This window comes from Pristiophorus japonicus, chromosome 8, assembly GCF_044704955.1.
Source record: "Pristiophorus japonicus isolate sPriJap1 chromosome 8, sPriJap1.hap1, whole genome shotgun sequence".
NCBI lineage: Eukaryota > Metazoa > Chordata > Chondrichthyes > Pristiophoridae > Pristiophorus > Pristiophorus japonicus.
This window is the reverse complement of record NC_091984.1, coordinates 6963550-6989360: the sequence shown is the minus strand read 5'-3', so window position 1 is coordinate 6989360 and position 25811 is coordinate 6963550. Positions and strand designations below refer to the sequence as shown.

The 25811-nt window shown below is 49.3% G+C and overlaps 1 protein-coding gene across 1 annotated transcript in view; it reads left to right on the top strand.

Moving 5' to 3' along the window:
- The first annotated feature begins 609 nt into the window (after window positions 1-609).
- Window positions 610-25811, top strand: part of LOC139268007 (netrin-G1-like) — a 35272-nt gene continuing 10070 nt past the window's right edge. Inside the window, exons 1-3 of the mRNA XM_070885972.1 lie at window positions 610-1246; window positions 21186-21829; window positions 25191-25367. Coding sequence (XP_070742073.1) covers window positions 1004-1246; window positions 21186-21829; window positions 25191-25367 — 1064 coding nt within the window. The 5' untranslated portion in view covers window positions 610-1003. The remainder of the gene's footprint in view (window positions 1247-21185; window positions 21830-25190; window positions 25368-25811) is intronic.

Sequence of the window (25811 nt, the reverse complement as noted above, 5' to 3'; positions counted from 1 at the left end):
GTCGGAGGGTCAGTACTAAGGGAGTGCTGCACTGTCGGAGGGTCAGTACTGAGGGAGTGCTGCACTGTTGGAAGGACAGTACTGAGGGAGCGCCATCCTGTCGGAGGAGCAGTACTAAGGCAGTGCTGCACTTTTGGAGGGGTAGTACTGAGGGCGCGCTGCATTGTTGGACGGGCAGAACTGAGGGAGCGCCTTACTGTCGGAGGGGCAGTACTAAGGCAGTGCTGCATTGTCGGAGGGGCAGAAGTGAGGGAGTGCTGCAGTTTCAGAGGGACAGGACTAAGGGAGTGAAGCACTGTTGGAGGGGCAGTACTGCAGGAGCACTGCAATGTTGGAGGGACAGTACTGAGAGAATGCCGCATTGTCAGAGGGCATTTGTTTAATTTGTGATCTTAACTTGGGTCATCTAGGCAGCTCGTATCATCTGCTGTGATTCCCAACTGGTAATTATTTCTGTGGAACACTGCAACCAATGGGAAGTAGAGTTGGAGGGTGCGGGTCGAAGGTCGAAGGGCAGGAGTTGCACCTGTTCCCAAATGCATTGATTTTATTTCTCCCCTAACAGGGAACTGATGCCAGAAGGAAGAGATGATCGATGGGAAACAGACTCTGGTCAGGAGACAGTCATCTCATTGGGTCCCAGTACTGACTGATCAGCCAATCTGAGCATCTGTCTGCTGGTAAAAGCTAGAAACCCAACCCCTGGAACATCTGCACCAACACTGGGAAAACAGCTGGAATCCCAACACCTGGAACATCAGCAAGCATCGAGATGGCCCCTGTCTGAGCAGGGTCCAGTGGGAGTGGAGACCCCCTGAATCCCCCCAGACGGACTGAGATCCCCCTCTCTGAGCGTGGTCCAGTCGGAGCGGAGATCCCCTGAATCACCTCCAGACGGACCGAGAACCCCCTCTCTAGCGGGGCCCAGTCAGAGTGGAGACCCCCTGAATCACCCCCAGACAGACCAAGATGGCCTCTCTCTGAGCGGGGTGCAGTTGGAGCAATGCGTCTGTCTGGTTTGTTGCCCCTTCAGGCCCTTTGGGCGGCCCTGTCTCTCGCTGCGCAGCACTTCCCGTCCTGGGGTCACTATGACCTGTGTAAGGCTCAGCTTCACTGGGACCAGGGGATGAGTTGGGATTACATGGCCTGCCAGCCCGAGGCCACCCTGCTCACCAGGTTCCTGAAGGTCAGCTTGGATCCCGCCGACAGTACTTGTGGAGAGACCCCCGAGATGTACTGCTCGCTGGTGAGTAGAAGCCTTTCTGAGACAGCCTCTGTTGTGTGTGGTGCTGTGAATGGATGCTCGCTGAATGGTCTTTATCAAATTCCATTCAAACTCCTACATTTGCTTCATTAACAAACGCATCGAGTACAAAAGCAAGGGAGTTATGGTGAACCTTTATAAATCACTGGTTAGGTCCCAGCTGGAGTATTGTGTCCAATTCTGGGCAGCGCACTTTAGGAAGGATGTCAAGGCCTTGGAGAGGGTGCAGAGGGGAGTTACCAGAATGGTACCCGGGATGTGGGACATCGGTTATGTGGAGAGACTGGAGAATTGCATTGTTGAGGGTTTCAGCAGCCGTTAAGTTGAGCCAGTGGCAGAGATGGGCGATGTGACTGAGGTGTAAGTAGGTGGTCTTGGTGAAGGAGGAGATATGGGGATGGGATAACAATCTGATAAGTTGCATTTAGTGGAACAGTGAGGAGATGTAACACTGCTGGACTGAACAGGAAAGGTCAGGACACTGAAACCCCAAAATTCACTGCTTCCCAGTGTCACACTATAAGGGGGGCAGTGTTTGTAAAATTAGACACGGTAATAGATGTGAAGAAAGAGGTTGAATATTTACAAACACCCCTGGAGCCCTGACCCTGTGTCTAAGCCCTATCCCATATCCCCAGTGGGGAATATGTAATTGAGATGTAAATTCAGGCCTGTTTCTAAATATTAATGATCCTCTCGGTGAGTTAATCGTCTCCTCAGGATAACTGGTTCATACATCATTGTTAGAGGGAAAACTCCTGGTTTAATAATCAGCGGCATTCTCTCAGTACTGTCCCTCCAACATTACTTCACTCCCTTAGTCCTGTCCCGCTGAAACTGCAGCGCTCCCTCATTACTGCCCCTCCGAGAGTGCAGCACTCCCTCACTTCTGCCCCTCTGACAATGCAGCACTGCCTTAGTACTGCCCCTCTGACAGTAAGGCGCTCCCTCAATATAATTATTTGCAGAACATGCAGTTTATCAGAGGGAATTATTCTCCAGCTCAATTAGTGATCTGTTATAAAAACAATTTGAGTCTTTGAGGTAAACCTTCCAGCTGTTGCATATTGCACTGTGGGAGCTGTGTGTGAAACACTGCCCGGACCCAGTGAGACCAGACTAGGTGTTACTGTGTCAATCTCACACCTCAGGACGTCCCAAAGCTTCATAGCCAATGAAGGACTGTGTGACGTGACAGTCATTTTTCTTTCACTGATAAAAACGTGCTGAATTTATGGGCCTTTATCCCGTAGTTTGCATCGTTTAATATGGAGCAGTTTTTAACACGTGTACTCACTGCTTCTTTCCCAATCTGTTCCATCTCCGGAACTTCTGTTCCCTGATTCTGTATTCACTGTGAGTGGGTGAGTGAGACGGAAGGACTCCAGGGTGAGAATGGATTCAGACTGTGGCTGTAACCTTGGTGCAAAGACAATGACTCCTGCTCAGAAGCTGCAAATTTTAAAATTCGCATCCTCATGTTCAAATCTCTCCAGGCCTTACCCCACTCCTCCAGCCCTGCATCCCTCTCTATCTCTGTAACTCCCTCCCACCCTACACCGCTCCCTATCCCTGTAAAGCACTCCAGCCCAATAACCTTCCGAGATCTTAATTGCTCCAACACTGGTGGCTGTGCCTTCAGCTGCCAAGGCCCAAAGGTCTGGAATTCCCTCCCTAAACCTCGCCGCCTCTCAACCGCTTTCCTCCATTAAGACCCTCCTTAAAACCTCCCTTGCCCAAGCGTTTTGTTGCCTGCCCTAATATCTCCTTCTGTGGCTCGTTGGCAGTTTGTGTCTGATTCACATTCCTGTGAAGCACCTTGCGGCGTTTTACTACGTTAAAGGCGCTATATAAATGCCAGTTGTTGTTATTGCAGTGATGTGATGTACCGGGATATGTTGGAGCAGTGGTTTTCTTACCGGATCAATAATCCAGAGAACGTGAGTTCAAATCCCACAATGGGGATGTTTGGAAAATTGAAATAAAACCTGGGCTCATTAAAAGTGACCATGACGCTGTCGGATTGTGGTAAAACCCAACTGATTCACTGATGTCCTTTAGAGAAGGAAAGCTGCCTTCTTTACCCAGTCTGGGCCTGTATGTGACTCCAGCCCATGAGGACAGGGCCCATTTAATCCAGTTTCAGGGTTTAAATCTTGGCTGTTTGATCTGTTGCTCTGAGCTGTACAATCAGACGGATCACAGATCCAGTGATGGGCGAGTTTCTCTGCGCAGTGTTGTGTATGGAGAAAGAGTCAGACTGAACACTGTGAGTTCACAGTAAAGTGTGACCTTAGTCTTTATTGCAGGTCTCCAGAATGCCTCTCCAACCTATGAAGCCTCCTTAAATACCTGTTCACCCAAGTGATTATGGGATCCCTTGGGACTCCAGGGGATGAGCCCTCTGGTGGCTGTACAGAATAAATACAAGTATACATATATAACAACAATCCCACCACCCCCCCCCACCCGCCAAAATCAAGAGTGTAACTATTTATAATGTGAGTCAATCTGGGGCCCTTCTTGCCCTGGTTGATCATCTCGGTGTGAAAGCTGGTGTTGTTGAATCATTTGTTGGGCCCTCGCTGGGCTGCTGTGCAGCTGGCCTTGCTGGGCTGCCTGATGTGTTGGGCCCTGCTGGGCTCTGTGGATGATGGGTTCTGCTTCGTGGTCAACCATGGTGCCGGTTGCCACTGGTGTGTATGTTGGGGGATCAAAAAAGGTAGGGTCCAAGGTGGGTTGCTCAGGATAGTCCATGAATCTGAGTTTGATTTGGTCCAAATGTTTCCGCTGCATGAGTCCATTTGAAAGTTTGACCCAAAACACCCTGCTCCCCTCTTTGGCCACGACAGTGCCAGGAAGCCACTTTGGACCTTGTCCATAATTCAATACAAATACAGGATCATTGATTTTAATCTCAAGTGACACATTTGCGCTCTCATGGTATGCACTTTGTTGAAGCTGCCTGCTCTCTACCTTTTCATGTAGATCAGGGTTAACTAACGAGAACCTTGTCTTAAGTGCTCTTTTCATGAATAGTTCAGCAGGTGGGATCCCAGTGAGTGAGTGTCGTCTCGTGCGGGAGCTAAGCAGGACTCAAGATAGGCGAGTCTGCAATGAGCCTTCAGTTACCCTCTTCAAGCCTTGCTTGATGGTTTGCACTGCTCTCTCTGCCTGACCATTGGACGCTGGTTTAAATGGGGCAGATGTGACATGTTTGATACCGTTACGGGTCATGAACTCTTTGAACTCAGCACTGGTAAAACATGTCCCATTGTCGCTCACCAGGACATCGGGTAGGCCGTGTGTGGCAAATATGGCACTCAGGCTTTCAGTAGTGGCAGTGGACATGCTAGCCGACATTATCACACATTCAATCCACTTGGAGTACGCATCTACAACCACAAGGAACATTTTACCCAAGAACGGGCCTGCATAGTCGATGTGTACCCTAGACCACGGTTTGGAGGACCAAGACCATAAACTTAGCGGCGCCTCCCTGGGTACATTGCTTAACTGCGAGCATGTATTACATCTGTGAACGCAGGACTCTAAGTCTGCATCGATACCGGGCCACCACACGTGGGATCTGGCTATCGCTTTCATCATTACAATGCCTAGGTGTGTACTGTGGAGATCATTGATGAAGGTGTCTCTGCCCTTCTTGGGGACCACTACTCAATTGCCCCACAGAAGGTAGTCTGCCTGTATAGACATTTCATCTTTGCGCCACTGGAATGGCTTTATCTCTTCCTGCATTTCCATTGGGACACTGGACCAGCTCCCGTGAAGCACACAGCTGTTGACGAGAGATAATAAGAGGTCCTGGCTTGTCCAGGTTTTGACTTGCCGGGCAGTGACAGGTGATTGCTCACTCTCAAATGCTTCCATAACCATGGCTAGATCTGCGGGCTGTGCCATTTCCACCTCCGTGTTGGGCAATGGCAGCCTACTGAGAGCATCGACGCAGTTTTCTGTTTCTGGCCTGTGGCGGATGGCGTAGTTATATGCGGATAACGTGAGTGCCCATCTCTGGATGCAGGCCAATGCTTTGATATTTATCCCTTTAGTCTCGGAAAACAGGGATATAAGTGGCTTATGATCAGTTTCCAATTCGAATTTTAGCCCAAACAGGTATTGATGCATTTTCTTTACCCCATAGACACACGCTAATGCTTCTTTTTCAATCATGCTGTAGGCTCTCTTGGCCTTAGACAGACTCTTGGATGCATAAGCAACCAGTTGCAGTTTCCCGAAATCATTTGCTTGTTGCGATACACAGCCGATGCCATATGACGACTCATCACATGCTGGTACCAAACGCTTACATGGATCATACAACACAAGCAATTTGTTTGAGCATAACAATTTTCTCGCTTTTACAAAGGCATTTTCTTGACTTTTGCCCCAAACCCATTCACCCTCTTTTCGTAGTAAGACATGTAGTGATTCTAGCAGGGTGCTGAGACCTGGTAAGAAGTTACCAAAGTAGTTCAAGAGTCCCAGAAACGACCGCAGCTCTGTCACATTCTATGGCCTCAGTGTGTCCTCGACTGTCTCCGTCTTCACGTTGGTGGGCCTGATGCCGTCCGCCGCAATCCTCCTTCCCAGGAACTCCACATCAGGCACCAGGAAAATGCACTTCAAGCATTTTAACCTGAGCCCCACGTGGTTGAGTTGACTAAGAACCTCCTCCAGATTCTGCAGATGGTCGACTGTGTTCCGACCTGTGACCAAGATGTCATCCTGGAAGACCACGGTGTGTGGGACTGACTTCAGTAAGCTTTCCATCTAGAATATCGCCGCCGCTGATTGGATTCCAAACGGGCACCTGTTATAAACAAAAAGACCCTTGTGTGTGTTGATGCAGGTGAGGGTCTTTGATGATTCCTCCAGTTCCTGCATCATGTAGGCTGAAGTCAGATCCAGCTTCGTGAACGTCTTTCCTCCCGCCAGCGTTGCAAAGAGGTCGTCGGCCTTTGGTAGTGGGTATTGGTCCTGCAGGGAGAAATGATTGATAGTTACTTTGTAATCGCCACAGATTCTGACGGTGCCATCTCCCTTGAGGACTGGGACGATAGGACTGGCCCACTCATTGAACTCGATCGGGAAAATGATGCCCTTTCTTTGCAGCCAGTCTAGCTCGATCTTTACCTTTCTCTCATCATGTATGGTACTGCTCTCGCCTTGTGATGGATTTGTCGCGCCCCCGGAATTAGGTTGATCTGCACTTTTGCTCCTTGGAATTTCCCAATGCCTGGTGCGAACAGCGAGAGAAATTTGTTTAAGACCTGGTCACACGAGTGTCATCAATGGGCGATAGCGCTCAGACATTGTCCCAGTTCCAGCGTATCTTTCCTAGCCAGCTCCTGCCGAGCAGCTTGCGACCATCGCCCGGTACCACCCATAGTGATAGCTTGTGCACCGCTGCATCATAGGAGACCTTTACAGTAGCACTGCCGATGACAGGAATCAGTTCTTTCATGTAAGTTCTTAGTTTCGTGCGAACTGGAGTTAAGACTGGCCTTGAGACCTTGTTGCACCACAACATTTTGCAAGTCTTTTTGCCCATGATGGACTGGCTCGGGCCCGTGTCCAGCTCCATTGACACCGAGACTCCATTTAGTTCAACATTCAGCATTATCGGGGGACAATTCGTGGTGAATGTGTGCACCCCATGTACCTCTGCCTCCTCGATCTGAGACTCTGGTTCATCGTGATTCTCCGTGGATCTGTCCTCCTCTGCACCATGGTGGTTTACAGGTTTAACAGGCTTTGCAGCTCGCTTGCACGCTCGTTGGAGGTGTCCCATTGTTCCACAGCCCTTGCATTCGTAATCTTTGTATCGGCATGAATGGAAATGATGATCACCCATGCAGCACCAACAAGGTGTTAATGGCTTTGCATTCATCATCCTTGATGGTGGACTCTGAGACATCTTCGGACGTGTAGCTGCAGCTATGTGTGACCTGCCCTGTATGTTACGATTCAAAAACACCACCACTTCGTTCGCAGTACTTGTAGCAGCATTTGTGTGCTGAGGGATTTGCTTCGTATTGTTCCTGGTGGCAATGAATGCCTGGGCTATCACTATGGCTTTACTCAGGTTGGGGTCTCTACAGTCAAAAGTTTGCGAGGTATGGTTTCGTGGCCAATGCCAAATATGAAAAAGTGCCTGCGCATGTGCTCCAAATGTCCATCAGATTCACAATGTCTTGCAAGGCGTCTCAGCTCGACGACATAACTCGCCACTTCCTGGCCTTCAGAACTTTTGTCGGTGTAGAACCGGTACCTCGCCATCAGAATGCTTTCCTTCGGGTTCAGATGCTCTTGAACCAGTTATAGCTCACACAGGGACAGGAGGAGGCCATTCAGCCCCTCCAGCCTGTCCCACCATTCATAGGAACACTGGGACAGGAGGAGGCCATTCAGCCCCACCAGCCTGTTCTGCTATTTAATCAGATAAGGGATGATCTGTACCTCAACGCCATTTATCAGTCTTGGCTCCATATCCCACGATACCCATACCACCAATAATCTGTCGATCTCAGTCCTGAAAGTTCCAATTGACCCCCAGCCACATGATCAATATTTCAGGGTGCCCAGGACGTGATGCTCACTGACTGTTGACCAGCTTAAGCCGTGGCCTTGGTTACTATTTAAATCGCTCGTAGTCTCTGCCCAGAGAGCCTTTGAATAATTACTGCAAAGTTTGTATTCCAGAGAAGCAAACATTATCGAATCAGACAGCGCAGGAGGCCATTCGGCCCATCGTGTCTGTGCCGGCTCTGTGAAAGAGAGATCCAATTAGTCCCACTCCCCGCTCTTTCCCTATAGCCCTGCTCCCTTTAAATTCAGTCACTCCTTGATGGGTTTGAAGGAGAATGTGATTAAATGGAAATCCTTGTCTCAGCGAATTCACTACATGTGTTGTGAGGTTCACTCGAACTGTCGAATTAAAGTGGGGATCATCACTACTTCTGTAGAAACACAGTCTGGGCCTAGCTCAGCTAAAAGACTGACAGCCAATTATTTCTGAATCCGAGCACCAATTATGGAAATCCCAGCGAGTCGTGACAGCAGGTGAATGTTAACGTGGAGTTTCTGGGTAACTTGTGTAAGCTGAGTGTGAACTGATTCTAAACTGGTGTCTGGGGATTGTGTCTGATCCTCTCGGGATGGTTAACATCTGTATCCGTTCCCCCGCCAGCTGTTCACACAATCTCACAGCACAGCAGGAGGCCATTCAGCCCATTGTGCATGTGCAGGCTCTGTGAAAGAGCGATCCAATTAGTCCCACTCCCTGCTCTTTCCCCACAGCCCTGCACATTTATCCTTTTCAATATATTGTTCCCTGTTTTAAGGGAGTTCAGTTTAAGAAGATTCAAATAGCTCTTCAAAGAGCCGGCACAGGCACGATGGGCCGAAAGGCTTCCTTCTGTGCTGTGAATTCTGTGATATTTCCTCTGTTTATTTTAAGCAAGTTGGAACAGCAGACGGGATTTCAATCTGAACGAGCCAAACATTCGCTCTGTAATATCGCATTCTGTTCTATTGGGTCTGGGACTAAACCTTTAATACTCAGACGGGAAACGAGGGCCCGGGAGAGGCGACAGTAAGTGAATTAAACCTGAGGCTAGAGACTTTATCCCCATGAATCCTGCCCCTGACCAATATCTCACTCACTGCCCACTGTCCCCAGTAAACCGGCTGCACATTAAACGTTCCCAGTCTCTCTATTCCTGGATCAGAGCTCCCTCACTGCGCTGCTCTCTCTGATAATGTTCTGTTCATTTTAGCAGCTCGGACAGGAGAATGTTTGAAGAACGATTTACTGTTGTTGTGGCGATGACTGACTGACCTCTGACCCTGTCACCAGTGGATGGATTTTTCTATCGAGCAATTTGAATGATGAGGAGTCTCGGTTCCGTCTCCTGTTATTCTCTGTTTCCCGTTCTCTGTATTGCCCACGCGCAAATTTAATTATAAACACAAATAGAGGCAGACAGGCAAGGTCGAGAGTTCAAGTCCTACTCCAGAGACGAGAGTACATAATCCAGACCGACACTCCCAGTGCAGTACTAAGGGAGTGCTGCACTGTCGGAGGGGCAGTACTGAGGGAGTAATGCACTGTCTGAGGCGCAGTACTGAGGGAGTGCTGCACTGTTGGAGGGGCAGTACATAGGGAGTGCTGCACGGTTGGAGGGCTGCATTATCAGAAGGACAGTACTGAGGGAGTAATGCACTGTCTGAGGCGCAGTACTGAGGGAGTGCTGCACTGTTGGAGGGGCAGTACATAGGGAGTGCTGCACGGTTGGAGGGCTGCATTATCAGAAGGACAGTACTGAGGGAGTAATGCACTGTCAGAGGGGCAGTACTGAGGGAGTGCCGCACTGTCGGAGGGGCAGTACTGAGGGAGTGCCGCACTGTCGAAGGGGCAGTACTGAGGGAGCACTGCACTTTCGAAGGGGCAGTACTGAGGGAGCACTGCACTTTCGAAGGGGCAGTACTGAGGGAGCACTGCACTGTCGGAGGGGCAGTACTGAGGGAGCACTGCACTGTTGGAGGAGCAGTACTGAGGGAGTGCTGCACTGTCGGAGGGGCAGTACTGAGGGAGTGCTGCACTGTCACAGAATTAAGTCTTTCCTCTCTTCCTCTCCCTCCCACATTGCGTGGGCTCAGTCACCAGAAACCCGGTGTATTTTGTGGGTGGAGTTTAGTTCTCGCTGCGAGCTCCTATTTGATTTCCCCCCCACAGTAGCCCGCTCAATGACGGAGCTGAAATGAGCCTGGGATGACAGTGTGTATTTAAATCTGGTTTGTCAGACAGTCGGTGGGTTCCCCGAACACCTGCTCACAGCCCTGTTTCCCCGTGAGGCTGGGGCACTGGGGACATTAGTTTGGGGAAAAGGCCCTTTATTGGCGACCTTCCATTAGCAGGAGGTCACCCATTGGGGACGGACGGTTTACAATTGGAAGCTCAGTGTTTAATGAACGATGGCTGTGGTCTATAAGGACCGATCGACACAGGCCTGTCAGTAATGTGGGATTACACCACAGCCTGTTGAAGGTTTGCTGGAGATTCTCATTCTTTCCCCAGTCTGGTTTCCGTTCTCTGAAACCTCCCTCTGGGCTTCTCATTGCTGAAACTCTTTTGGAGTTCACCTGCAAAAACATAAAACATTAAACGGTGCCACCCGACCTGGGTGACACTCCAGACATTTACAAGGCCCTTTTTTTTTTTTCCCCCCCTTTTTTTTTTTGTGTTTTTCTATTTTTTTTTTTTTTTTTTGGGCACTAAAATCACAATTTTCCCCAGTGCCCCCTATAAAAGGGAAGGGGGACACTAAAAGCACCGGCAATTAAAACAAATTAAACTTTAAAACGTAAAATCAAATTAAAATTTGGTTGCCGGGCGTGATGATGCACTCCAGTCCCTCCGGTGCCCACCTCTCGCGGAAGGCCGCGAGCGTACCGGTGGACACCGCGTGCTCCATCTCCAAGGCCACCCTGGACCGGATGTAAGAGCGGAAGAGAGGCAGACAGTCAGGTTGAACGACCCCCTCGACCGCCCGCTGCCTGGACCGGCTGATGGCACCCTTGGCTGTGCCCAGGAGCAGTCCTACGAGGAGGCCCTCGGACTTACCCGCTCCCCTCCCCACAGGGTGCCCAAAGATCAGGAGAGTGGGACTGAAGTGCAGCCAGAATTTCAGGAGCAGCCCCTTCAAATAATGGAACAGGGGCTGCAACCTTGTGCACTCAATAAAAACATGGAACACGGACTCCTCCAGACTGCAGAAATTGCAGGCGGCCTGGGAGTCCGTGAACCGGCTTAAAAATTTATTGCACGGCACTGCTCCGTGCACCACCCTCCAGGCCAAGTCCCCGATGAATAGTGGGAGGACCCCTGCGTAGAGTGCCCTCCATCGGGGACCCCCGCCTCCTCCGGACGGCAAGATGGTACGCCATGGCGTGTCCGGACGGCCGGCGAGGATGGCAAAGTTGAGGGTGTGCAGGAGCAGCCCGTACAGGAAACCCCTCCGCGCGGAACTGAAAGGCACGGAGGGGATTTCCCCGAGGCAGCTCAAGTTGTGAGGCGCCGGCCTCATTGCTGAAATGTTTAGACACAAACACCAGGTGCAGAGGTCTGGATTCCATTAACTTGAGCAAACATTCATTTCTGCCGGCTCACTTCTTTATAATTAAATTCCAAAGCGTCGAATCCCATCGCGCTCCCTGGGAAGATGTTGACTTAAACTGCCGTTCCTTTATTAAATTCATTCTGGGGATGTGGGCGTCGCTGGTATGGCCGGCATTTATTGCCCGTCCCCAGTTGCCCGGAGAAGGTGGGGGTTGGCCTTCTTGAACTAGGAGTGTCGGCCTGGATTACGTGCTGAAGTGGGATTCGAACCTTCGACCTTCTGACTGGGAGGTGAGAGTGTAGGTTCAGCATCTGGTGATGGGGAGACTGGCGATGCTGGAGTGATGAATGGGGATTAAAGTTGCTGATTGTGTTGCGTGTTCTCGCTGTGTGACTATACCCCGGGGTGTGTGATGGGTTGTTGGGAGGAGCTTTGTGCAGTGTGTTAAATCACCGATTTTTGTTCCCTCATTAATTCCCACCGCCTGTCGACAGCAGCTCCAGAATCCTGTGCTGTCAGCCCCGCTCCCTCTGCTTTGTCCTCATGAGCTGCCGGCTGCTTCACCGATTTGTGTGAAGGAGAATTGAGGCAGAAATGTCACCATTCCATGGACAGTTTTGTTAATATTTCTCCATCACAGACAGAGTCCCAGAAACGAAACAATTCGGATAAATGTCAGGGCGGCTCCAGCACACGAGGGAAGATATCCTGGAGCGTCACTAAGAGGGGAGCTCGCCCAGCATTTATCTCTCAGGCTGCTGACGTATCAGATCCATCTGCTAATGTTGCTCTCCATGTTGGCAGTGTTGGGCAAGGCAATTGGCTCTGAAATCAGCACTGACAGCAGGCAGTGCGAATCTGGGAACCGCAGGATCCGATCCGTTAATGATCACCTCCGAGATTGGGAGCGAATCAGTTTCATCTAATATCCCACGGATTATTATGTCCCCAGCTACCTGGTCCCAAGCTCTGGAATTCCGTTCCAAAACCCCTCTGCCTCTCTCTCCTTTAAGACACTCCTTAAAACCTGCTTCTTTGCCAAGGGAGAATGGATTTTCTCCCTGACCCTCTGTGGGCTGTGGGGAGATGGACCTTCTCCCTGACCCACTTTATTTATGACTGGGATGAGGTGATTGTCCTATGAGGAGAGCTTGAGGAGACTAGGCCTATTCCATAGAGTTTAGAAGACTGAGAGGTGATCTCATTCAAATGTGCTAAATTCTTCCAGGTGTTTACAGAAAGATGCAGGAAGGATGTTTCCCCTTGCTGGGGAGTCTCGAACCAGGGTTCACAGTCTCAGAATAAGGGGTCAGCCATTTAGGACTGAGATGAGGAAAAATGTCTTCATTCAAAGGGTTGTGAATATTTGGAATTCTCTACCCCAGAGAGCTGTGCAGGCTCAGTCATTGAGTATATTAAAGCCATTGATAGATCTTTGGAGATTAAGGGATATGGGGATAGTGGAGTTGAGATAGATGATCAGCTAAGATCTTATTGAATGGCGGAGCAGGCTCGAGGGGCCAAATGGCCTACTCCTGTTCCTATTTCTGATGTTCTTATGTAAACAAACCATCACTCAAATTAGTGGAGTTGATGATAAAAGTCAGCGATCCGTCACAATAATGAGCAGGATGTTCATGTGCTGTTGGGGTTTGTCAATGAATTGGTGTAAAAGTCTCGGGGTTTGGAGCTGATTTATTGTCTCTTTCACCCTAAGACAGTATCAAGTATCGGGGTGAATCTCTGACCCCTTTTATCATCTCGCTGCCTCTGTCCTGTCGCCATTCCTGGAGAACCTTTCAGCTCAGCACTGGCCTACTAAATGCTGCTCATTGTATTCTTGGCCCAATCATTCACCTCCTAACTGCTCGACAATTAACCCCAACAAAGGGCCTGATTACTGGGTGATGGGAAGTGACAGCAGCCTGCGGGGTTGTACTTTATGGAGCCACTAATTTGTGTACTCAATAATACACTGATTTACATCATTAACCAGGGATTGAACCGTGCTGATAGTGAGGGCTTTAGTTAGTGATAACACCAGGCCCTTAGTCACACCACACAGCGTTAATCCCCGATAGCAACACTTAAAGCCTGGAAATAAATGTCAAGGGCTGAGTGGATTTGTAGAAGTAACAATGATTCATAAGATGCTCCATTTACACTCCAGTGTCACAGGAGCAGTTTCTGTAATATATGATCCTTATATTGAAATATCTTCCCTTCCAGCGTTGATGCAGCCACACACAGAAAGAGCCTGTTGTGTGTCTCTCTCCTTGGGCTGTATGGTGATGTTTCATTACTGCTTCAACAACAACTTGCATTTATATAGCGCCTTTAATGTAGTAAATCCTCCCAAGGCGCTACACAGGAGTGTAAATCAGATACAGCGAGCCACATAAGGAGATATTAGGACAGGTGATCAAAAACTTTATCCAAAGAGATAAGTTTTAGGGAGCATCTTAAAAGAGGAAAGAGAAGTGGAGAGTTTTAGGGAGGGAATTCCAGAGGTTAGGACCTCGGGAGCTGAATGGTGAAGCAGTTAAAATCAGAGATGCGCAAGAGGCCAGAATCATAGAAAGGTTACAGCACGGAAGGTCATTCGGCCCATCGAGCACTTCAGCTAGTCCCACTCCCCCGCCCTTTCCCCGAAGCCCTGCAAACGTTTTCCTTTCAGGTATTTGTCCAATTCCCTTTTGAAAGCAGTGATTCAGTCTGTCTCCACCACCCTTTCAGGCCGTGCAATCCAGATCCTAAAAACTCACTGTGTAAAAAAGTTTTTTCTTATGTTGCCTTTGGTTCTTATCCACATAACTGAAATTCCTCATCCCTGCAATCATTCTCGTGAATCTGTTCTGCACCCTCTCCAAGGCCTTCACATCCTTCCTAAAGTACGGTGCCCAGAATAGGACACAATACTCCAGTTGAGGTCGAACCAGTGTTTTATACAGGTTCATCATAATTTCTATACTTTTGTACTCTATGCCTCTATTTCTGAAAACCAGGATCCCATAAGCTTTTTTAACCGCTTTCTCAACCTGCTCTGCCACCTTCAACGATTTCTGCAAATATACCCCCAGGTCTTTCTGTTCATGTACCCCCTTTATGATTGTACCCTTTAGTTTCTATCGCCTCTCCTCGTTCTTTCTACCAAAATGTATCACTCTGCACTTTTCTGCGTTAAATTTCATCAGCCACGTGTCCACCCATTCCACCAGCCTGTCTATGTCCTCTTGAAGTCGATAATTGTTAATTATGTACCAAGGACACGGCAATTCAGGAGCACTTAACATCTGCACCGTTCCATTATTCATTCTTACTTTACACAGCTTTAGCATTCTGTTACTAATGATCACTCGATTCCTTCTACAAAGAGAATTAAAAATAACCAATTCCAATATACGGCTTTAGTCAAAGCCTTTAGTCGATGCTGCGCTAATTGTAGATTCATTAATCTCGATGATCTCTGTATATTGCCACGTTCTCCATCTTTATCACACGCATTAGTATTATTGATTGCTGCAACAGCCACTTGCTGGAGATTGAGGTCTAACAGGCAAACTGTCTGATCATTGGGAAAAGGATGTTGGGCTGATTCTGTATTGCCGATGTCAGATAGAGTCGCAGTGTGTCTGATCCACAGGATGCACTGCAGCAACTCACCAAGGCTTCTTCAGCAGCAACTCCCAAACCCGACACCTCCACCACCTAGAAGGTCAAGGGCAGCAGGTGCCTGGAAACACCTTCACCTCCAAGATCCCCTCCGAGTCACAAACTGTCCCGACTTAGAATCATAGAATCATAGAATGATACAGCACAGAAAGAGGCCATACAATCCATCGTGCCTGTGCTGGCTCTGTGAAAGAGCTACCCGATTAGTCGAACTCCCAAACTCTTTCCCTACAGCCCTGTAAATCTTACCCCTTCAAGTATTTCTCCAATTCCCTATTGAATCTGCTGCCACCGCCCTTTCAGGCAGTGCGTTCCAGATCACAACATGTGGAGCTGCCGCTGTGTCCATCGCTGCTTCATCGCGGAAGGTGGATGACCTGAAGTGACCCCGAGGGAGCCCTGCCTCCTCCGACTGCTCCCTCACAAACCAGCCTGAGGTGAAGCATCATTCGGCCCCGAGGCTGGGCGAGGGTCTGACACACAGAGCCCAGGGTTATGGCCTGATCACAAATAAGGGATTGTTTTACCAACAGACGATAAAAAAACAAATTCCCCTCAATCATTGCGCCCACAAAACTTCCGTTCTTTTCTCTCTCTCTAACTCAAACACACAGCTGAAGTGAGGCTCATTGTCCCATCTCTAGAGGTCACAGGTCGGAGATTCTCACACTGAACATGAACTTTGGGAAATCGAAACAAGGAAAAGGTCCAGAATGTCGACATGTCAGAAATCTGTCCCAATGTCAGCTCCCTTGTCTCTTTACAGCCCATTATATTTTGCTCAAATAGATTCACGAGGAAGATTCCAGAACTGAGAGGTTCTAACTCTGGGGAAAGGCTGAACAGTCTGGGGCTCGTTCCTGGTCCCAGGGATGGAGGGCTTCAGTTACAGGGAGAGACTGGAGAAGCTGGGATTGTTCCCCTCAGAGCAGAGAAGGTTCAGAGGAGATTTAATAGAGTTGTTCAAAATCATGGCAGGTAGTGATAGAGACAATAAGGAGAAACTGTGCCCAGTGGCAGGAGGGTCGGTAACCAGAGGGCACAGATTGAGGGTTATTAGGAAAACATTCCCAGTGACGGGAATCTCTCCCAGTGATGAGGGATCTCTCCCAGTGATGTGAATCTCTCCCAGTGACGGGGAATCTCTCCCAATGACGGGGAATCTCTCCCAGTGATGGGGAATCTGTCCCAGTGACAGAAATCTCTCCCAGTGACCGGGAATCTCTCCCAGTGATGGGAATCTCTCCCAGTGATGGGGAATCTCTCCCAGTGACAGGAATCTCTCCCAGTGACGGGGAATCTCTCCCAGTGACAGGAAACTCTCCCAGTGATGGGGGAATCTCTCCCAGTGATGGGGAATCTCCCCCAGTGACGGGAATCTCTACCAGAGACGGGACTCTCTCCCAGTGATGGGAATCTCTCCCGGTGATGGGGAATCTCTCCCAGTAACGGGAATCTCTCCCAGTAATGAGGAATCTCTCCCGGTGACGGGAATCTTTCCCACTGACGGGAATTTCTCCCACTGACGGGAATCTCTCCCAGTGACGGGAATCGACGGGGAATCTCTCCCAGTGATGTGGAATCTCTCCAGTGATGGGGAATCTCTCCCAGTGATGGGGAATCTCTCCCAGTGATGAGGAATCTCTCCCACTGACGGGAATCTCTCCCAGTGATGGGGAATCTCTCCCAGTGATGGGGAATTTCTCCCAGTAATGGGAATACCTCCCAGTGTTGGGAATCTCTCTCAGTGACGGGGAATCTCTCCTAGTGACGGGAATATCTCCCAGTGACAGGGATCTCTCCCAGTGATGGGGAATCTCTCCCAGTGACGGGAATCTCTCCCAGTGATGTGAATCTCTCCCAGTGACGGGGAATCTCTCCTAGTGATGGGAATATCTCTCAGTGACAAGGATCTCTCCCAGTGATGGGGAATCACTCCCAGTGACAGCAAACTCTCCCAATGATGGGGGAATCTCTCCCAGTGATGGGGAATCTCTCCCAGTGATGGGGATTCGGGAATCTCTCCCGGTGACGGGAATCTCCCCCAGTGACGGGGATCTCTACCAGAGAGGGACTCTCTCCCAGTGACGGGAATCTCTCCCGGTGACGGGGAATCTCTCCCAGTGACGGGAATCTCTCCCAGTAATAAGGAATCTCTCCCAGTGATGGGAATCTCTCCCAGTGACGGGAATCGTTCCCACTGACGGGAATCTCTCCCAGTGATGGGAATCGATGGGGAAACTCTCCCAGTGATTGGGAATCTCTCCCAGTGATGGGGAATCTATCCTAGTGACGAGGAATCTCTCCCACTGATGGGAATCTCTCACAGTGATGGGAAATCTCTCCCAGTGATGGGGAATTTCTCCCAGTAACGGGAATACCTCCCAGTGACGGGAATATCTCCCAGTGACAGGGATCTCTCCCAGTGATGGGAATCTCTCCTCGTGACGGTGAATCTCTCCCAGTGATGGGGAATCTTTCCCAGTGACGGGGAATCTCTCCCAGTGACGGGAATCTCTCCTAGTGACGGGGAATCTCTCCTAGTGACGGGGAATCTCTCCCAGTGATGGGGAATCTCTCCCAGGGAGGATGAGGTGAGATTCTTGCAATTGTTTCCAAACCTTGTGCAGTTTAATAATTCATGTATCTAAATATTTCAGTGGCGTGAAGCTATTTTTAGTTTGACAGCTAAAATCGTTCTTCGACACTCCAGTGATATAATTAGCCAGCTGACTAACTGACTGCACACAGTGCAGTGCACTGGAGCGCGTACAGCTTTATTATCAAGCCTGAGAAACGTAGAATGCATGGATATTCCTGGATTCATAAGAACATAAGAACATAAGAATTAGGAACAGGAGCAGGCCATCTAGCCCCTTGAGCCTGCTCCGCCATTCAAAAAGATCATGGTTGATCTGGCCGTGGATTCAGCTCCACTTACCCGCCTGCTCCCCATACCCCTTAATTCCCTTATTGGTTAAAAATTTATCTATCTGTGATTTGAATACATTCAATGAGCTAGACTCAACTGCTTCCCTGGGCAGAGAATTCCACAGATTCACAACCCTCTGGGAGAAGAAATTCCTTCTCAACTCGGTTTTAAATTGGCTCCCCCGTATTTTGAGGCTGTGCCCCCTAGTTCTAGTCTCGCCGACTAGTGGAAACAACCTCTCTGCCTCTATGTTGTCTATCCCTTTCATTATTTTAAATGTTTCTATAAGATCACCCCTCATCCTTCTGAACTCCAATGAGTAAAGACCCAGTCTACTCAATCTATCATCATAAGGTAACCCCCTCATCTCCGGAATCCGCCGAGTGAATCATCTCTCTACCCCTCCAAAGCAAGTATATCCTTCCTTAAGTAAGGTGACCAAAACTGCACGCAGTACTCCATGTCCGGCCTCACCAATACACTGTACAGTTGCAGCAGGACCTTCCTGCTTTTGTACTCCATCCCTCTTGCAATGAAGTCGAGGGAGCTTTACTCTGTATCTAACCCATGCTGTACCTGCCCTGGGAGTGTTTGATGGGACAGTGTAGAAGGAGCTTTACTCTGTATCTAATCCGTGCTGTGCCTGCCCTGAGAGTGTTTGATGGGACAGTGTAGAGGGAGCTTTAATCTGTATCTAATCCGTGCTGTACCTGCCCTGGGAGTGTTTGATGGGACAGTGTAGAGGGAGCTTTGCTTTGTATCGAACCCATGCTGTACCTGTACATTCAGAATCAGGCGAATTTATAATGGAAAACAAATAAATGGCAGATCAATTGAACAAATACTTTGGTTCTGTCCGTGCTGTACCTGCCCTGGGAGTGTTTGATGGGACAGTGTAGAGGGAGCTTTGCTCTGTATCGAACCCATGCTGTAGCCGTACATTTAGAATCAGGCGAATTTAAAATGGGAAACAAATAAATGGCAGACCAATTGATCAAATACTTTGGTTCTGTCTTCACTCAGGAAGGCAAAAATAATATTGCGGAAATACTAGGGGACTGAGAGTCTAGCGAGAAGGAGGACCTAAAGGAAATCCTTATTAGTCAGCAAGTTGTGTTCAGAAAATTGATGCGATTGTAGGCATATAAATCCCCAAGGGCTGATAGTCTGCATTCTAGAGTACTTAAGGAAGTGGCCCTACAAATAGTGGATGCATTGGTAGTCATTTTCCAACATTCTATAAACTCTGGATCAGTTCCTATGGACTGGAGGGTAGCTAATGTAACCCCACTTTTTAAAAAAGGAGTGAGAGAGAAAACAGGGAATTATTAACCGGTCAGCCTGACATCAGTGATGGGGAAAATGTTGGAATCAGTTATTAAAGATGCAATAGCAGCACATTTGGAAAGCAGTGGTCCAAGTCAGGATGGATTTATGAAAGGGAAATCATGCTTGACAAATCTTCTGGAAGTTTTTGAGGATGTAACTAGTAGAGTGGACAAGAGGGAGCCAATGGTGTATTTAGACTTTCAAAAGGCTTTTGACAAGGTTCCACACAAGAGATTGGTGTGCAAAATTAAAGCACATGGTATTGGGGGTAATATACTGACGTGGATAGAGAACTGGTTGGCAGACAGAAAGCAAAGAGTAGGAATAAACGGGTCCTTTTCAGCATGGCAGGCAGTGACTAGTGGGGTACCGCAAGGTTCAGTGCTGGGACCCCAGCTATTTACAATATAAATTAATGATTTAGACAAAGGAATTAAATGTAATATCTCCAAGTTTGCTGATGATGCTAAGCTGGATGGCAGTATGAGCTATGAGGAGGATGCTAAGAGGCTGCAGGGTGACTTGGACAGGTTAGGCAAATAGGCAAATACATGGCAAATGCAGTAGAACTTTGGTGGTAAAAACAGGAAGGCAAATTATTATCTGAATGGTGACAGATTAATAAAAAGGGAGGTGCAACGAGACCTGGATGTCATAGTACATTAGTCATTGAAAGTTGTCATGCAGGTACAGCAGGCGGTGAAGAAGGCAAAGGGCATGTTGGCCTTCATAGTGGTGGGTTTGAGGACAGGAGCAGGGAGGTCTTACTACAGTTGTACAGGGCCTTGGTGAGGCCACACCTTGAATATTGCGTGCAGTTTTGGTCTCCTAATCTGAGGAAGGACATTCTTGCTATTGAGGGAGTGCAGCGAAGGTTCACCAGACTGATTCCTGGGATGACAGGACTGACATATGAAAAAAAACTGGATCGACTAGGCTTATATTCAATGGAATTTAGAAGAATGAGAGGGGATCTCATAGAAGCATATAAGATTCTGACGGGATTGGACAGTTTAGATGCAGGAAGAATGTTCCCGATGTTGGAGAAGTCAAGAACCAGGGGTCACAGTCTAAGATAATGGGTAAGCCATTTAGGACTGAGATGAGGAGAAACTTCTTCACTCAGAGAGTTGTGAGCATATGGAATTCTCTACCACAGAAAGTTGTTGAGGCTAGTTCGTTAGATATATTCAAAAGGGAATTAGATATGGCCCTTACGGCTAAAGGGATTAAGGGGTATGGATAGAAAGCAAGAATGGGGTACTGAAGTGCATGATCAGCCATGATCATATTGAACGGTGGAGCAGGCCCCATGGGCCGAATGACCTTTCTCCAAAACCTATTTTCTTTGTTTTTCTGTTTCTGCCCTGGGAGTGTTTGCTGAGTCAGTGTAGAGGGAGTTTTACTCTGTATCTAACCCTGCTGTACCTGCCCTGGGAGTGTTTGATGGCACAGTTTAGAGGGAGCTTTACTCTGTATCTAACCTGTGCTGTACCTGCTCTGGGAGTGTATGATGGGACTGTGTAGAGGGAGCTTTACTCTGTATCTAACCCGTGTTGTACCTGCCCTGGGAGTGTTTGATGGCACAGTTTAGAGGGAGCTTTACTCTGTATCTAACCCATGCTGTACCTGCTCTGGGAGTGTATGATGGGACAGTGTAGAGGAAGCTTTACTCTGTATCTAACCCATGCTGTACCTGCCTTGGGAGTGTTTGCTGGGACAGTGTGGAGCGAGCTTTACTCTGTATCTAACCCGTGCTGTCCCTGCCCTGGGAGTGTTTGCTGGGACAGTGTAGAGGAAGCTTTACTCTGTATCTAATCCATGTTGTTTCTGTCTCGGTTTCCAGGACAACCCGTACATGTGCAACAACGAGTGTGATGCTCACACGCCCGAGCTCGCACACCCGCCCGAGCTGATGCTGGATGCCGAGGGGCGGATTCCCAACACCTTTTGGCAAAGCGTCTCCTGGAGGAGTTTCCCCGAGCCCCTCCTGATCAACATCACTCTATCCTGGGGCAAGACCATCGAGCTGACCGAGGACATGGTCATCACCTTCGAGTCAGGCCGGCCAGACCAGATGGTCCTGGAGAAGTCTCTGGACCATGGCCGGACGTGGCAGCCCTACCAGTTCTACGCAGCCGACTGCCTCACCTCCTTCGGGATGGAGCCGAGAAGGACCCGGGATCTGAGACCGGCCTCAGTGCTGGACATCATCTGCACAGAGGAGTACTCCAGGGGCTACGTGTGGAAGGTGGACAAGATGGTGCGCTTGGAGATCCAGGAGCGTTTTGCCCTGTTCGGGGGGCCCCGTCTCCGCGATATGGCCTCACTGTACGGCCAGCTGGACACCACCAAGGACCTGAGGGACTTCTTCACCCTGACCGACCTGCGGGTCAGGCTGCTCCGGCCGGCCACTGGGGCCACCAGTGTTGACCAACACAACCTCTCCAAATACTTCTACGCCATCTCCAACCTGGACATTCGCGGCCGGTAAGAGCTCCTCGCCTCTTCCGGTCAGATTTGCTGGTCCCACACTTCACACCCAGGGGGAGCTCTGTCAGGCCAACATCTGGAGGCACTCCCGGGCAACATCTGGGGGCACTCACCCGGCAACATCTGGGGGCACTCAGGGCCAATATCTGGGGACACTCACGGGCAACATCTGGGGACAGTCATGGGCAACATCTGGGGGCACTCACATGGCCAACATCTGGGGGCATTCACAGGGCAAACATCTTGGGGTACTCAAAGGGCAAACATCTGGGGCACTCACGGGGCAACATTTCGGGGTGCACTCACAAGGAAACATCTGGGGCACTCAGGGCAACATATTGGGGTCACTCACAGGGTCAACATCTGGGGCACTCACAGGGTGACATCTTGGGGTCACTCACAGGGTCAACATCTGGGGACATTCACAGGCCCAACATCTGGGGTCACAGGACCAACATCTGGGGGCACTCACAGGGCAAACATCTGGGGGCACTCAGGGCAATCACCTGGGGGCACTCACAGGGCCAACATCTGGGGGGATTCACGGAAACATCTGGGGACACACTGAGGACCAACATCTGGGGGCACTCACAGGGCAAACATCTGGGGGCGCTCACAGGCCAAACATCTTGGGGTACTCACAAGGCAAACATCTGGGGGCACTCACAGGGCAAACATCTGGGGGCACTCACAGGGCCATCATCTGGGGGGCACTCTATCAGGGATAACAGCTGGCATACCAATCTTAATTAACATATGGAGGGCAGTCTATCAGGGCCAACATCTAATTATCAGGAGCCATCACACAAACAAGGATTGTATTCCCTAGAATTTAGAAGGTGATTTGTTCGAAGGTTTCAATTTATTAAAGGGAACTGAAAGGGTAGATAGAGTGAAACCATTTCCACTAATTCCACTTATTGGTTATTCTAGGAATCGGGGCAAAATTTGAAAAATTAGAGCCAATCCTGTCAGGAGTGATGTTGGGAAACAGTTGTACACAAAGTGTGGCAGAAATTTGGAACTCTCGACCGCAAACGGCAGTTGATGCTAGATCAATTGTTAATTTTAAATGAGATTGATAGATTTTAGATAACCAGAGGTATTAAGGGATATGGGGCAAAGGCAGGTATATAGAGTTAGGTCACAGATCAGCCATGATCATATTGAATGGCGGAGCAGGCTCGAGGGGCTGAATGGCCTCCTCCTGTTCCTATGTGAGTGCTGGGTAACTGGGTTTTGCAGCGATAGATGAGGATCCCTCCCCCGGCCCACTCGGCATGGTCACTGTCCCCGTGTCGGTTGTTTGAGCTTCCCTGAATGGCTGTGTGACAGTGTGCACAGACCAGCACTGTGCCAGCTCCCCCTGCCCCTCGTGATGGGCTCAGTAGCGAGCTTTCACAGTCCTGATGGCTGGCTGGCGATGAGTCAGCGAGTTCCTGCTCAGTGTTCAGCCAATCGAGCAGCACGGAGCGAGCAGAATCTGTCCCTTTACTCTCAACACTGCCGAGCTCCAGTCTCATCAGGATTCAGAGAGTCCGAGAATCAGACCGCACAGGAGGAGGACATTCGGCCCATCTGGCCTGTGCTGGCTCTGTGAAAGAGCTCTCCAATTAGTCCCACTCCCCGCTCTTTCCCCATAGCCCTGCAAATCTTTCCCTTCAAGTAATTATCAAATTCCCTTTTGAAAGTTACTATTGAATCTGCTTCCACCGCCCTTTCAGGCAGCGCATTCCAGATCACCACAACTCGCTGCGTAAATAAACTCTCCTTATCTCCCTCTGGTCCTTTTTCCAATTACCTTCAATCTGTGCCCTCTGGTTCCCGACCCTCCTGCCACGGGAAACAGTGTCCCCCTATTTACTCTATCAAAGCCCTTCCTGGTTTGATGAATAATTGTGACTGAACGCTCTCTTCGTGTTCAATCTATATTCAGTCTGGCTCAGTGAGTTCCCATTGGCCCATCACACAATCTCCTGGGCTCTGAGCCATTCCCTCATTATTCTACACTCAGCTTCTGGGAGGCTCGCTCCAGCTTTTAGTCCCGGAGAATCTTCAGACACTAATTGGAGACCAGGAGCAGTAAAATGTTTACGCTGCTGTTAATGTGACTCCAAGGAACTGTCTGGGTTTCTGCTTAGTTCAGCAAACAGAGCCCAGAACTGCCAATTTGCTGAATGTGCAACGTACAATGTGCGGATTGTGAAGCTTCACCTTCGCAGTAAGTTAAACAGCGGCTCGATGCTGTTAGCACAGAGTCACCGAGACCAGCGTTCTCACGCTTCACGGCAGAGAGACCGTCACAGCACATTGGGCCTGAAAACAACAACTTGCATTTATATAGTGCCTTTAACGGAGTGAAACGTCCCAAGGCGCTTCACAGGAGCATAAATCAGACACAATTAAGAGCCACAGAAGGAGATATTAGGATTGGAGACCAAAAGCTTGCTCAAGGATGTTGGTTTAAGGAGCGTCTTAGAGGAGGGAGAGGCGGAGAGGTTTAGGGAGAGAAATATTGCTGTTCATGGGAGCTTGCTGTGCGCACATTGGCTGCTGAGTTTCCAACATAACAACAGTGACTACACTCCAAAAGTGCTTCACTGGCTGTGAAACGCTTTGGGACTTCCTGAGGAGGTGAAATGCTCTGTAGAAATACAAGTTCATTCTGTTTTAGAATGAGGGACCAGAGAAAGATTAAATGTGAGAGATTGAGGAGGGGGCAGGAGAAAGGTCTTCACACAGGGAGGGGTGAGGCTGTTGGATTCACTCCCAGGTTCAGAGGGTGAGGAGTTGGCGATTGGGGGAGGGGGGGAACCGGGACAGAGTTCCCGCTGTGTGGGGTGGGGGTAAACTCCACCCTTTCAGCTTTTGGAATGTGGGATGTGCAGGAGTAAAGTCGATCAGCGAATCTATCCACTGATCCCAAATCTTACACTGTGCTTCCTCTTTATATCCTGAATCACTGAGATCCGCTTCTGTGTTTCCCTGTCCCGTTTCCTGGGGATTTGTGTGGAAAAGGAGAGTAATTTGTTGTGTAAGCCACTCATTCTCTCACTGAATGTTGCTCCTTCACCTGATCTGAACCTGTAGCTCACGGTGAACTAACACTGGAACCACGACAGGGAATTCAATCTTCAAATGAATGAATGAATGAATGAATGAATGAGAGTTTATAAACAGCCAGCAAAAGAGGTGGCCCGTATTGCTTCAATGTTTAGTGCAAGAGAGTTAACATTGAATGATTGCTGTTTACAGAGCAAAGCTGGGAAAGGGAGAGCGGACTTCCGGAGCGGGCAGTCCCCAGTCTAACCCAGCTGCTCAGCTTATTTGAAACCAGCTTGCCCTTGTTTTTTGCCAGGTGTAAGTGCAATCTTCACGCCAATAACTGTATCTGGGAGAAGGGGAAGCTGAGTTGCGAGTGCGAGCACAACACGACGGGGCCGGACTGCGGGAGATGCAAGAAAGGCTTTCAAGGTCGAGTGTGGAGAGCGGGCTCGTACCTCCCAATCCCCAAAGGGACGGCCAATGTCTGTGAGTAACCAGAGCTGCTCCGGCCCGGCCCAGTGCCGGCGCTAGATTCCCTTCACATTTCATTGTCCCGAAATCAATATCCAGATAGTGACACGACTGGGCAGTGGGAGAGGGGTCTCTATGGGGACTGATGCCCTTACATATTAACCCTGTGTACTTACACACTAATCGCACATAGTGGGAGCGTACCCACGCACTAACCTCACGCTCACCTTACGGGAGCACTTTAGCAACTCCACCTGGTGTGAGTGCTCAGACGATGCAGCACGCAGATCCCCAATATGTTCTTTGTTCGTGAGTTTGAATGGCGTTGATCTCATGAACACGCCGTGTGACGGGTTGTATTAGTGTGTTTATCAATAAAGATAGTTAACCAGACATCTCTCTAACTCTCATTGTTTCCGTTTCCCGCTCCAGGCCTCCCTGACACCATCGTGAGCGGCCGTAA